Source organism: Hordeum vulgare, chromosome 6H, assembly GCF_904849725.1.
Source record: "Hordeum vulgare subsp. vulgare chromosome 6H, MorexV3_pseudomolecules_assembly, whole genome shotgun sequence".
Lineage (NCBI taxonomy): Eukaryota > Viridiplantae > Streptophyta > Magnoliopsida > Poales > Poaceae > Hordeum > Hordeum vulgare.
Window position 1 is genome coordinate 552,036,888 of NC_058523.1, and position 13,151 is coordinate 552,050,038.

The 13,151-nt window shown below is 46.6% G+C and overlaps 2 protein-coding genes across 2 annotated transcripts; both read right to left on the reverse strand.

The window, feature by feature from the left end:
* Positions 1 to 2,664: 2,664 nt before the first annotated feature.
* On the reverse strand, positions 2,665 to 8,642 carry LOC123405855 (protein DMP10-like). The gene is made up of 2 exons (XM_045099384.1): positions 8,305 to 8,642; positions 2,665 to 3,019 (listed from the first exon to the last, which is right to left on the reverse strand). Exons 1-2 carry the CDS (start codon positions 8,640 to 8,642, stop codon positions 2,665 to 2,667), a joined length of 693 nt encoding a protein of 230 aa, XP_044955319.1.
* Positions 8,643 to 10,725: 2,083 nt separating this feature from the next.
* On the reverse strand, positions 10,726 to 11,415 carry LOC123405856 (protein DMP2-like). Its single transcript, XM_045099385.1, has one exon. It carries the CDS (start codon positions 11,413 to 11,415, stop codon positions 10,726 to 10,728), a length of 690 nt encoding a protein of 229 aa, XP_044955320.1.
* Positions 11,416 to 13,151: the final 1,736 nt, after the last annotated feature.

The following is a 13,151-nucleotide window of genomic DNA, read 5'->3' on the forward strand; positions in this document are numbered from 1 at the left end:
CCGGTCGATACTGATTCAAGGTCGCCGGAGAAGAAATCAAAGAAACATTCAAGGCGGAGAGGAAAGAAAGCTGCAGCTCGAAGCATCGCCGGAGAGCCGCCGGAATGTGCGTGGTAGCTCTGCTAAATATATATGGGCCTTTGGACGAAGACAAATTTACGCTAGTACATAACTAATGCTCCTTGGTCCTTCCACAAAAACAATTACGTACTTTTTATTTTTTGTGGAAAAGGAGGAAGAGGAACGAAGCCCCTAGCTGGCCAGTGGCAGCCTGTAGCTTGGTTCTCACGTACGGCTGCCACAATGACAGCGCGTTTTTTTATCCTTCTCGAGGACTCAGATGAGTACGTCTCGATGCATTCCGTGTTGCATCTTCGTATACGAAGATATATGCAAACTCTTCTGTTGGTTTCTATTTTGTTGTCGTATCTATTGGACGTCTCTTCTTCCAACGTCCACTGGCATGTTATGGACCGAACGTGGTGCCGTGAATGTCGGACATGGCAATGATTCCTTCACCTCCCACTACCGTGGCAGCTTCCTTCCTCCTAGGCTCCGCCGGCGGGCCCATGGACTCATCTGCCATCTACATGTCTTTTTACGGTCGGCGGCGGGGAGGGGGAAGGGGGTTTCCCGGTGCCCCAGTCCTATTAGTAGTTTAGGTTAGGTTTTTTTTAGCCTGTGTACAAGTGTTGTTGTGGCAATGATGATGCTTCGTCTTTGAGTTGGTCTTTCGAATTTCGATCCTCCTCAAGTGCTATCGGATGGAGACGATTGAGCTACAATATGGAATGGTGGTCGTTGTCTCATCTGTATAAAAAAATAAGTAATAGCGATATCTCCAATGCCGATACTTAAACCACATGCATAAGGCCGGACTGCATGGTCCAGACGTGTTTTGTCATGCAAGGCGGACCTGTATCGGTCCGCGGACTGATCCGGACGCACCTTTTCCTGCAAAATGGAAGCAACGTTGAGGGAGGGGAGGCTTTGTGGGAGTCCGGACAACATCCACGTAGGACTCCGACAACCTGGCCCACAAAATCCCCCCTCCCGGCCACATTCTCTTCCAATCCGCTTCTTCCTCTTTGCTTTGCGTCTGCACCCTTCTCCTTCGACGCCACCGATGTACCCTCCTGGACGCGGCACATGTATTGCTGGATATCTGCAACCAGCACCAACACACCCGCTGGCCTTTTGCAACGGAGCCGTCCACCCATGACCCATACCACAAACACCACCGACACGCCCGCTTTCCTTTTACAACAGAGCCGTCTACCCAGGACCCGTCCGCAACTAGGTCAACCATTGTGCCATACGAGATGCACATCATCTATGATCACAATGTGAAGTAATTATCGCATAGATGGTAAGCCATTCAGATCGCCGTCACCAAGTTTTGTTGCGCGGTTGATATGGTGGAGGCAAGGTGGTCATTGTGCGTGGCAGTCTGGCAGTCGGGGAGATTATAAGTTTTGCTTCTTCTTACTCAACTTGTTGATTGATTTATTTATTCACTCAATGTTGCTTTACGCATTGTATAGAATATACATGCTGCCATGACGTATCAGAGGCTAGGGGCAGACCATTTATGCACATACATTATTAGATAAAGTTCAAGAGGTAGTATATGTGGGACGACATGATTTGTTTATGGAAAACTTGTTGAGCATCCGGTTAATCTAGTTAAATTTCAACTATTTCTTGTTAAATTTGAACTATTATTCTACTAGATTAATTTGCATGCTATGTATGGATAATTTATGCCTTTTTCTGTACGAAGTTTGATGAATTCCGTTGGTTTTGACTAATCACGTCCGCTTTGTTGAAAATCGATTTAAAATGTACGCAGATAACATTTGATGACCGACTTTCATATTTATGTCGGCAAACAAATGCGGAAATAAATTTACGGGTCGGCATTGGAGATGCTGCCCCCCTCCCCACAACACACATACACTGTATTCACCTTGCTTGCCCTTCGGGTAGACTGACGGTGGTTGCGATAGAAGTGTTCAACATAGCTCATGCGTTTCTGCCTCTGTCGCCTCATGCGTTTTGCGTGACCCATTAGTTGTAGTTGTGTTTTATTTTGTATGAACTAGTATGGTTTTGTTATGAAAATCACGGGAGAACCCTTTTAATAAACAAACCAAAAAAAAATACAATGTTGGTTATTACAATGTATTGCAAGAGAAAAAAAAAAGCTACAACATCCTCGGGTTCCATGGTATCTCTCTTTTGATATGAGAACATATTCATCCGATTAAGGCTTCTTTAATATGGCTTGATAAATCTCTGAAGCTGAGATTTCTTTGTTTCTTTGCGGAGAATAACCCACAGCATATGCATCGATTGGTGCATACAACCATATGCTATTTAGTTTTTAAGAAAATCCAAACATCGACCAATGTTGAACAAATCAGCTTAAAAGCGAAAGAAAAACTCGAGATCATTCAAATCGGACCTGCCTCACAGCAGCACCTCTACAAACCGTATGTCTTGGATACTACATACTTGTACAATTATTATCTTTTGAAGCAAAATTTCTTTGTTTCCATGGCAACAAGTTCTTCGGTGATTCAATCAAACAGCTTCCATTACACATCTATTGCTTTAACTCAATTTCCCAAAGGATTTGATCAACATACACGGCGAACTTAATTAGTTTAAGTGATCGACCTTCTGGCGAGGAGCTGTGTCGCTGAATCCGATGCCCTTCCTTTTGGTGGGGAAGATGGTGAACACAAAGGTGGATAGCAACGCCATGCCCAGCGGCAGGTTCTTGAGCAGCTCCTGTGCGTTCCTGCCGGCGTCCGGGAAGAAGCAGTCCTGCAGCCCCACGTCGCTGAACGCCACCGTGAGAAAAAGCACCGCCGCGAACAAGGAGTGAACAAAGTCCAACGGCCGGAGGTGGAGACTCCGGAGCTCGTCTCCGCTCCACTCCTGCCTCTCTTCCTTGCTGGAGAAGTCGAACACGTTCAAGCCGCGCGGCGTGGCCACGCCGTAGTAGAGCTTGTTGGCCCAAACCAGACGCCGAGTACTTTCCGGCGACGGTAACCAGGGACGATGACGAAAACAAACCGGACTATCGGTTGATTAGTAGTTGTCTTGGTTAGCTACTATATATACGTACAAGTACCCCTGTAATATTGGATCAGATCAAAGCAATACACAGAAATAGTCGGGAGCGACACGCTCCCGTAGCCATCATATCCTCGTGTTCTCTCGCGTGTGTGTCTCGGCGACGCTAGTTCCGATCGATCAAGGCAGCAGCCAGGTTGCTACGTACGTGTGCATGAGAAACCATCCACCTGCTAGCCTGCCTGCTTAGGTTACGCGTACGTGCACGTCTCCTCCAGGAACCGATAGTCCGGTTTGTTTTCGTCATCGTCCCTGGTTACCGTCGCCGGAAAGTACTCGGCGTCTGGTTTGGGCCAACAATTGGTATCTAGAGCTTGGTTTATTGGCGTGATCTTCGGAAAGCAATCGAAGGATCATGTCAAACCCGGGCAAGGAGATCGTTGTGGCGGGAGCTAGAGCACCGATGCCGATGGTTGGGGGGTCGCAATTCCCCCGGCTGGATCGAGAGGACTACGCACTATGGGCGATGAACATGGAGGTCGCGATGGAGGGAGCGGAATTCTGGGAAGCTGTCGATCCCGGCGGCGCCGAGTACGCGAAGGGCGCGGCAAAGTACCGGACGGATCGTCAGGCGTTAACGGCGATCTACTCCGCCATGCCAAAGGATGTGCTGCAACACCTCGTCGGAAAGAAAACGGCGAAGGAGGCATGGGAGACCATCAAGATCCTGCACCAGGGTCATGACCGTGTCAAGGAAGCACACCTTCAGTCCCTCATGAGAAGCTACGAGTGCCTGAAGATGGAGGAAAGCGAGACGGTTGATCAGTTTGCCTCCCGTCTCAAGACCCTCGTCAACGGCATACGCGGCTATGGTTCAACTCTAGAAGAAGTTGCGATCGTCCGACGATTTTTGCGCGCCGCGCCGGCACGCTACATCCAAATCGTCACATCGATCGAGCAATGTCTTGACCTGAACACTCTCACGGTCGAGGATCTCGTCGGAAGGTTCAAGGCCCACGACGAGAGAATTCGTCTCAGCTTCGGCGATTCGAAGGAGAGTGAGCATCTCATGCTTACAATGGCGCAATGGATGGCCCTGTCGAAAGGAAAGCAAGGTGGATCCACAAGCGGTAGTAAAGCAAAGGAGAAGCAAAGCCCGGCGAAAAAGGACCTCGCTGGACAGGAAGAAAAGGATAGAAAGCCAAGGAGAAAATTTGACATAAAAAAAGTAAGGTGTCACAATTGTGGAATCCTCGGTCACTTCAAGTCTGATTGCAAGAGTCCACCGAAGGAAAAAGCTCTCATGGCCAAGGGAGGCGATGATAGCGATATGATGCTCATGGTCGAAGTATGCGAGCTTATGGACGAGGATGGTCCAGCTCCGAAGGCACCGGCTACCGAGGTTGTCATGCTCGACGAAGAGAAGGTTTACCTTCATGACAAGAAGAGGGTGAACACGGCGAGGCACGTGTGGTACCTCGACACGGGAGCAAGCAACCACATGACCGGTGACAAGGACCAGTTTTCTGAGCTAAATCTCTCGGTTGGAGGCACGGTTCGGTTCGGTGACGGGCGGACCGTTGACATCACAGGGCGAGGTACTGTCCTGTTTGAGCTGAAGAATGGCGGTCACAAGGTACTCACAGATGTGTACTATATTCCCAAGCTAAAGAGCAACATCATAAGTCTTGGCCAGCTCGAGGAGCGTGGTTGCAAGATTGTGCTCGAAGATGGCTATCTATGGGGGTATGACCGTCAGAGGATGCTGATCATGAAGGTGCAGAGGTCGCCAAACAGACTCTACGTCCTCAACTTGGATCGTGTGGATCCAGTATGTCTCTTGTCAAGCATGGAGGACTCGGCATGGAAGTGGCACGCGCGCTACGGTCATCTAAATTTCCAGGCTCTTCGGCAACTTGGACAAAAGGAGATGGTACGTGGCCTACCGTGCATTGATCATGTTGAGCAAGTGTGCGACGGTTGCCTTGTTGGGAAACAAAGGCGGGCCTCGTTCCCGAGAGAGGGAAACTTTAGAGCAAGTAAAGCTCTTGAGTTGGTCCATGGAGACTTGTGCGGACCCATTACACCGGCTACCCCAGCTGGGAACAAATACTTCTTACTCATCGTCGACGACTTCAGCAGATACATGTGGATTGTGTTGTTGAAGACAAAGGACCAAGCTTTGCAAGCCTTCAGGAAAGTAAAGATGGCGGCCGAGGTAGAATCCGAAGCCAAGCTGAAGGCCCTCCGTACCGATCGGGGGGGTGAGTTCAAGTCTCGTGAATTCACAGAATTTTGCGAAGCACATGGGATCAAGCGGTATCTTACGGCGCCATATTCACCGCAGCAAAACGGTGTTGTGGAACGGAGGAATCAAACCGTGGTGGCGATGGCACGGAGCATGATGAAGAGCAAAGGGGTCCCGGGCAAGTTTTGGGGTGAGGCGGTCAATACGGCCGTTTATTTGTTGAACCGGGCTCCAACCAAGAGTGTGGTTGGGATGACGCCGTACGAAGCATGGTACGGACATAAGCCCGCGGTTGATCATCTTCGTACTTTCGGGTGTGTGGCGCATGTGAAGACGGTGGCCGGGCATACAAGTAAGTTGGCGGATCGGAGTACTCCAATGATATTGGTTGGCTATGAAGCAGGCTCGAAGGCGTACCGTGCGTGCAACCCCTCTACCAATAAGGTGGTTGTGACTCGTGACGTGGTCTTTGAAGAAGCAAGGTCATGGAATTGGAACTCTACCGAGCCGGTATACCCGATCTCTGATGAAATCTTTCACGTTGTTTACAACGAATACGAGCATGCCGATAATCAACCGGAGACTACAACGACGCTGAGTGATTCTTTGGACAACGGAGCACAGCCGAACGTGCCAGATAAAGCAGAGATAGAGGCGCGCGAAGGCACGCAGCAGGACGCGGCAGACGATGCATGCGATGGCTCGTGCAACACACCAAGCAATGCTCGAAGCGCTCGATCAAGTGACTGCGTACCACAGGGGAGCAGCCTGGGAGCTGCGCCTGGAAGAGAACCTGAATCGCCAGAAAACAGGAGTTTGGCAACTCCACAAGATGAAAATTCCTCGTCTTCGACAGAACAGGAGACAAGGGAACGTCCGCCGACACCAGTTCGTCTTCGACCAGTGATGGATTTATATCCGGAGGAAGCACTTCGTACTATTAATCCTGTCAAAGTTATAAGAAGAGGACGACAATGTTTGCTTAGCGTCGAGGAACCGACGAAATTTGAAGAAGCAAATACTGAGGAGTGTTGGCGTCGTGCTATGGATGAAGAGTTGGGATCAATACGAGACAACAAAGTATGGGAGCTCGCTGATCTTCCCAACGGTCACAAATCCATAGGGCTCAAGTGGGTGTACAAAGTCAAGAAGGATGCTGAAGGAAACTTGGTCAAGCATAAAGCTCGGCTCGTAGCTAAAGGATTCGTGCAAGAGCAAGGTGTGGACTTCGAGGAAGTGTTCGCTCCAGTCACAAGGATGGAATCGGTGAGGCTAGTTATAGCTCTCGCGGCTCAAGAATCTTGGAGGCTACATCACATGGATGTAAAATCCGCATTTTTGAACGGGGAGTTGGAAGAAGAAGTATACGTGAAGCAACCACCGGGGTACATCAAAGAAGGAGAAGAACACAAGGTGTTGAAGCTACACAAGGCATTGTACGGGCTACATCAAGCTCCTCGGGCATGGAACATCAAGCTTGACCGTACATTGATTTCTCTTGGTTTTGAGAAAAGTCCACTCGAGCATGCTATGTACAAGCGAGGTAAAGGCAAGGATCGTCTCTTAGTGGGCATCTATGTTGATGATCTCTTGATAACTGGAGCAGACGAAGAGGAGATTGCAAGATTCAAGCTACAAATGAAGGAGCTATTCAAGATGAGTGATCTAGGGCTCTTGACATACTACCTCGGGATCGAGGTACAACAAAAGCCGAACGGGATCACAATATGTCAAGAGGCATATGCAAAGAAGATACTTGAAAGTTGTAGCATGGAGGATTGCAAACCAACTTATGCTCCAATGGAGCCTCGGCTTAAACTTAGCAAAAGGAGTGAAGCCCCTGCGGTTGATGCAACGGATTATAGAAGTGTGGTCGGAAGCCTAAGGTATCTTGTGAATACACGACCGGACTTGGCCTATTCCGTTGGCATAGTGAGTCGCTTCATGGAAGCACCCACGACTGAACATTGGGCAGCTGTCAAACATATACTCAGGTACATCAAAGGGACAACAAACTTCGGTTGTGTCTATTTGAGAGAGAAAAAGAAGGAGATGGTGGAGCTACTTGGCTACAGTGATAGCGACCTGGCAGGAGATGTGGATGACCGTAAAAGTACTTCGGGTCTGGCATATTTCTTGGGCAGGAGCATAGTAACTTGGCTATCACAAAAGCAGAAGGTGGTCGCATTATCGTCCTGCGAAGCAGAGTATATAGCAGCTGCAACCGCAGCGGGTCAAGGTGTGTGGCTAGAAAGGCTACTCGGTGACCTCACAGATAAAGAACCTGAAAGAGTGGTGCTCAATGTTGACAACAAGTCTGCGATTGCCCTGTGTAAGAATCCAGTGCATCATGACAGGAGTAAGCACATAGATATAAGGTATCACTACATACGACAGTGCGTGGAAGAAGGCAAGATTGAAGTCAACTACGTTTGCACCGACGACCAGCTTGCAGATATCCTGACCAAGTCTTTGGGACGACAGAAGTTTACAGAGATGCGGAGAAGGATCGGCGTCCAAGCTGTGAAGTGAGGACATCATGTTTAGGGGGGTGATTGTTGGAATTAACCACGAGTCCTAGTCCGGCTTGGACTTGGAACCGTCACCGTGTAGGTATAGGATTAGTAGTTGTCTTGGTTAGCTACTATATATACGTACAAGTACCCCTGTAATATTGGATCAGATCAAAGCAATACACAGAAATAGTCGGGAGCGACACGCTCCCGTAGCCATCATATCCTCGTGTTCTCTCGCGTGTGTGTCTCGGCGACGCTAGTTCCGATCGATCAAGGCAGCAGCCAGGTTGCTACGTACGTGTGCATGAGAAACCATCCACCTGCTAGCCTGCCTGCTTAGGTTACGCGTACGTGCACGTCTCCTCCAGGAACCGATAGTCCGGTTTGTTTTCGTCATCGTCCCTGGTTACCGTCGCCGGAAAGTACTCGGCGTCTGGTTTGGGCCAACAGAGCTTCCCGTCACGGCCGACGATGCTGTCGGTAAAGGAGAAGAAGAGGCACATGACGGTGAGGACGGCGACCAGCGCCACGGTGAGCCACTGGTTGGAGGTCTCGCACTTGCCGTGGTTGGTGAAGGACGGGCTTAGCGCCTGGTACGCCAGCACGGTGCCCGTCGGCAGGAGCTGCGCAAGGTTTGTCACGCTTGACATGACCCTGTCCATGGTAGGGATTGTCGTTGGCGGTGGTACCGTGCCCGGGGCTGTTACCTCACCGTTGTCGTCGTCGACGTCCTTGGTGGTGGTCGGTGGAGGTATCTGGATCGCTGTGGACGAAGGGGAAGAAGAAGTTGCCATTGTAGGTACCAAGCTCGATATGGGCGTGAGCGCGCGCGTTCTAGCTAGAAATAGTCCAAGCTGAGCTTGATCTACACCTTGCTGTTAATATAGGCAAATAATTAACCCGTTGATGATTCCAAAGTCCAACGCCGGCGCACGTGAGCGTTGCTAGCTGCGTGCTGAAGGGCTCTACATCCATTCGTGTACGTAGACTTTAACTCTCTAGCTAGTTTTGTTTAGAGGTTTTTTCTTTTTGCGTTGCTTGTTACTCCCTCCGTTCCTTTAAATTAGATGTATTTGTTTTTTGATAAAATTCCACAATGTAATGTGCATTTCTTTTAATTCCTCGTAATTTCATCATTAGCCCTTCAAGAAAAGGAAAATATCTCTCCCCTGATTGCATGTAATTCCTCATAATTCCATCATTAACCGTTCAAGAAAAGGAAAATATATCTCTTCTTGTAAAGAGAAAAAAGGAAAGTATCTCCCTATTGATTGCGTATATCTCTTATTTTCCTAGCCTAAATGATTTAGTTGCCGCGAATCAACGATTTAGCCAAGGTTAATTTCGTCCTAACATGTGTATAATTATATGTCTTGGTCACCATGATAAAAATAATACACCTTACATAAAGGAATGAAGAGAGTATTATTTGCCCATACTATGAGCAAGTCGATCCCCTGTCCAACAGCGGTTACACACGAAGACTGGATTTTCTACTCCCGGATGCACCTACACCCACATGAACAGCGCAGCTGAAAAAAATACAAAACGAAATAAAAAAATTCTGAAATTTTGGAACATCAAATTAGATCAATTTTTTTAGCTCCTTGCAAAATTTCATGACGAAATAACATTCGAGCAGAGCTCACCAAATAAATAAATCAGTGTTCAAAGTTTTGTTCACTTTTCAGCACTAATTTTGTTCTTTTTGCTGAGGGCTTTTGAAATTTTATTTGGTCACGAAATTTTGCAGAAAGCTAAAACTTTTCATCTAGTTTGGTGTCAAACGAATTCAGAATTTTTTGTTCTTGTTTTCGATGGTTTTGAAGTGTACTGTTCATGCGGGCGCACCTACACCCGGGAGCAGCCACACCTTTCTCGGATGTGGTCATGGCGCAATTTAGCGAAATCAGCAGCGGACAAATTTCGTGTTTGGACCTTTTTGAAGAAGTTGATCCAGATCTGATCCGAGTTTGTAAAAAATTTGAGATCTAACCCTTTTCTTATCGCCGGACCCCTTTAGTATAGCCAGTACGTTAATAAATCAGTTTTTTCTTGGATCATTCTCAATTCACAAGTTGTAACCGTTTTTTGTTTTAAATGCTCCGACAAGGCTGTTGCGGCCCTTGCTAGCATATACTAGAGGGTCTACTGACCAGAGAATGATGATCCATGGCCCATGCCCGCATTCACAAGGGGGCATATAACGGCCAGGGATGCCCTAAACAGCAAATTCAAAGGACGAATTTGCTAGTGCCCTAAGATGGATGGATTAATGTCCAATTTTAATGTCTCCCCACTTTGCTTCTTAAACCACACGTTTTATATTTGTCCATACAATATTTTCTAGTGGAAGGGGTCGGATACAATTTATTTTGGTGTTTATCCAATAAATTGAACTGTTCATCATAAACTTCACGGCTATTTTGTTTCATACAAGTATTTATCATTTTAAAATGAATCAAGAATTGAGATAAAAAACAAGTATAAGGCATGTGTGATCAAATAGAAGAGACCTTTTGATTACAACTGGAATTAGTTCAAATGTTTTTACAAAATAAAAACGTCGAGCTTAAAGCAAACAAAGAGAATGGAGAGCTCTTATAAGCCTGAATGGCTGGGACGCAGGGCATAACAGTACGCTTGTTTTGGACAGGAAATGTTTCGTTGTTTACAAAAGAACCGTGGCACACACACTAAACATATATAATTCAAAAACTACATGACTTTCTCCAACATGATACAATCAGGCAACTTCTACGCCTGCGAGGAGCGGTGTCGTCAAATCCGATTGGGTACAAATTTCCTGAAGGATTCAATTCTTTTTCAATCAATTTCTGGCAAGTGGCAACTTCAAGTTAGGAGAATCAAACTTAATTAATTTAAGGGATGGACGACCTTCTGGCGAGGAGCGTTGTCAGTGAACCCAATGCCCTTCCTTTTGGTGGGGAAGATGATGAACACAAAACTGGAGAGAAACGCCATGCCCATGGGAAGATTCTTGAGCAGCTCCTCGGTGTTCCTCCCGGCGTCTGGAAAGAAGCAGTTCTGCAGCCCGACGTCGCTTAAAGCCACCGTGAGGAAAAGCACCGCCGCGAAGAAGGCGTGCACGAAGTCAAGCGGCCGGAGACGGAGCCTCCGAAACTGGTCGAGGTCGTCCCACTCCTGCCGCTCCTCCTCGCTGGAGAAGTTGAACACGTTGAAGCCGCGCGGCGTGGCAAAGCCATAGTATAGCTTTGCGTCGCGGCGACCGACAACGCTGTCGGTGAAGGCGAAGAAGAGGCATGAGAGGGCGAGGATGACGACCAGAGCTCCGGTGAGCCACTGGTTGGAGGTCTCACACTTGCCATGGTTGGTGAAGGACGGGGACAGTGCCTGGTATGCCAGCACCGTGCCCGTCGGCAGGAGCTGTGCTAGGTTCGACACGCTCGACATGACCGTAGCAGGTGCAGGCCCCGTGGTAGGTGCTGGTCCTGCTGTGCCAGCGGCTGTTATTTTACCACCGTCGTCGTCGGTCACAGGATGTATCTGGATCGCCGTGGATGACAACGAAGAAGAAGATGCCATTGTACGCGTACTGTGCTTGATCTGTGTCCTGGCAGTGAAAGTTAGAACGCTCCAAACTGATCGGCACGTTGATGTTTATATAGGCACGAATTGCTGAATCATTCCAAATTTCAAACTAGGTTGGCGTGTTGATTAGTCTTGGTATTGCTGCCTGCATGCTGAAGGGCTCTACACGATTGCATGTACCTGGTCTCTCAACTCCCTAGCTAGTTTTGGTTAATGGTTAATTACTGTAAGTTGCAGTTAATTTATAACCAACTCGTCTAACATGACTAGTTTGCAGCCAGCACGTGAATTTAACTGGTGATAATATGCTATGCAAGTCTTCTTCCACGAAGGTGAGGAAGGACATGGTTTGTTACCCCATCTTTTACTCATGTTGATATCCTCTGTTCCAAATTACATCGAACATGTTGACACATTTTCAATTTATTATAAATAACATGACTGCATGCATCGATTGATGCAGAGGCCCGGGGCTCGTTTCCTCCTTTTCCAAAATAAAATAAAATTACATCGAACATAAAATAAATACTAACAAAGTTATTATTGCTCACAACATAACGGAACAAAAGAGGCCATGCATTTTGGAAGTGAGGAACAGAGGAAGCATTTTCTCCTGAAGATTTTGAAACTGTAGAACTTACACAGAACATATAAATAATTTTCTAAAAACACCAAGTATAACATAGACGCATTCACACCACAGCATCACATGCACGCAAAAGTAGAATGATATCAACACAGAGGGGGAACAACGATTTATTGTGAAAAAACCTTCCAACACGAAGGAAAAAAACATATGGGTGCCAGCCAACCAATCTTATTTGTACCGAGAGAGGTTACAAACACCGGGGATTAAAACTGGTCAACACCTCCCATGGAGCGGCTTAGATCAATATATATGAATTTTGCCTTTATTTTTGTATATGATTTTGGATCATAACATAAGAAACTCTACCTTGAAAAAGCTCACCACAAGCTACTAGATGAAGTGCCACCTTCCATCGAAACAATACACCACATTAATGAGAAACAAAGTGTCAAATTTAGGGTTTGATCTTGGTGGATTGAGGGTACAACCATCCTCCTAATCATAGGTTGGTGGTGGGTTCTTACCTATTTACTAAAAATAAAGGGACACAACACATATTCATGTTTTGTTGTTTTACACGTGCGCAACATGTATTTGCACATACAAATATTATTTTTGTGTAGTTATCCTAAATTTTGGTGTTTATTCCAATTAATTTAAGTATATATCCTAAATTTCTGTACTAAGTATATTTATACAAGCATGTCAATCATTGTAAAATGAAGTGCGGTATGAGAAACGTGTTATGTCACAAAACTGGAGAGATCTCTTGAGGCAAACTGGATTTACTTCATGATCATTTTGGTAAAATAACAACATTGATCTTAAAGCAAACAAGGGAATGGAGGGTTGTCATAACATTAGAAGGCTATGATGCTTACATACTTGTACAATTTATGGAAGAAAAACTTTTCGTTTATATATGTTAGAAGACTCATGGACATACAGTTTTCTGACGAACCTGATAGGGTGCGTTGGAAGCTAACAAATAGTAGAGTATTCACAGTTAAGTCTATGTATCTTGCTCTTATTGATACAAGTGTTATCCCAAAATCTAGATATATTTGGAAAGTAAAGGTTCCCTTAAAGATTAAGGTCTTCATGTGGTTTGTACACAAGAAGGTGATTCTAACAAAGGACA

Excerpts from the sequence above, each read along its gene's own strand:
- LOC123405856 (XM_045099385.1), bottom strand. The coding sequence starts at position 11,415 with ATGGCATCTTCTTCTTCGTTGTCATCCACGGCGATCCAGATACATCCT.
- LOC123405855 (XM_045099384.1), bottom strand. The coding sequence starts at position 8,642 with ATGGCAACTTCTTCTTCCCCTTCGTCCACAGCGATCCAGATACCTCCA. Across the intron at positions 3,020-8,304 it reads AGCATCGTCGGCCGTGACGG|CAAGCTCTACTACGGCGTGG; the intron begins GAAGCTCTGTTG and ends GGTTTGGGCCAA.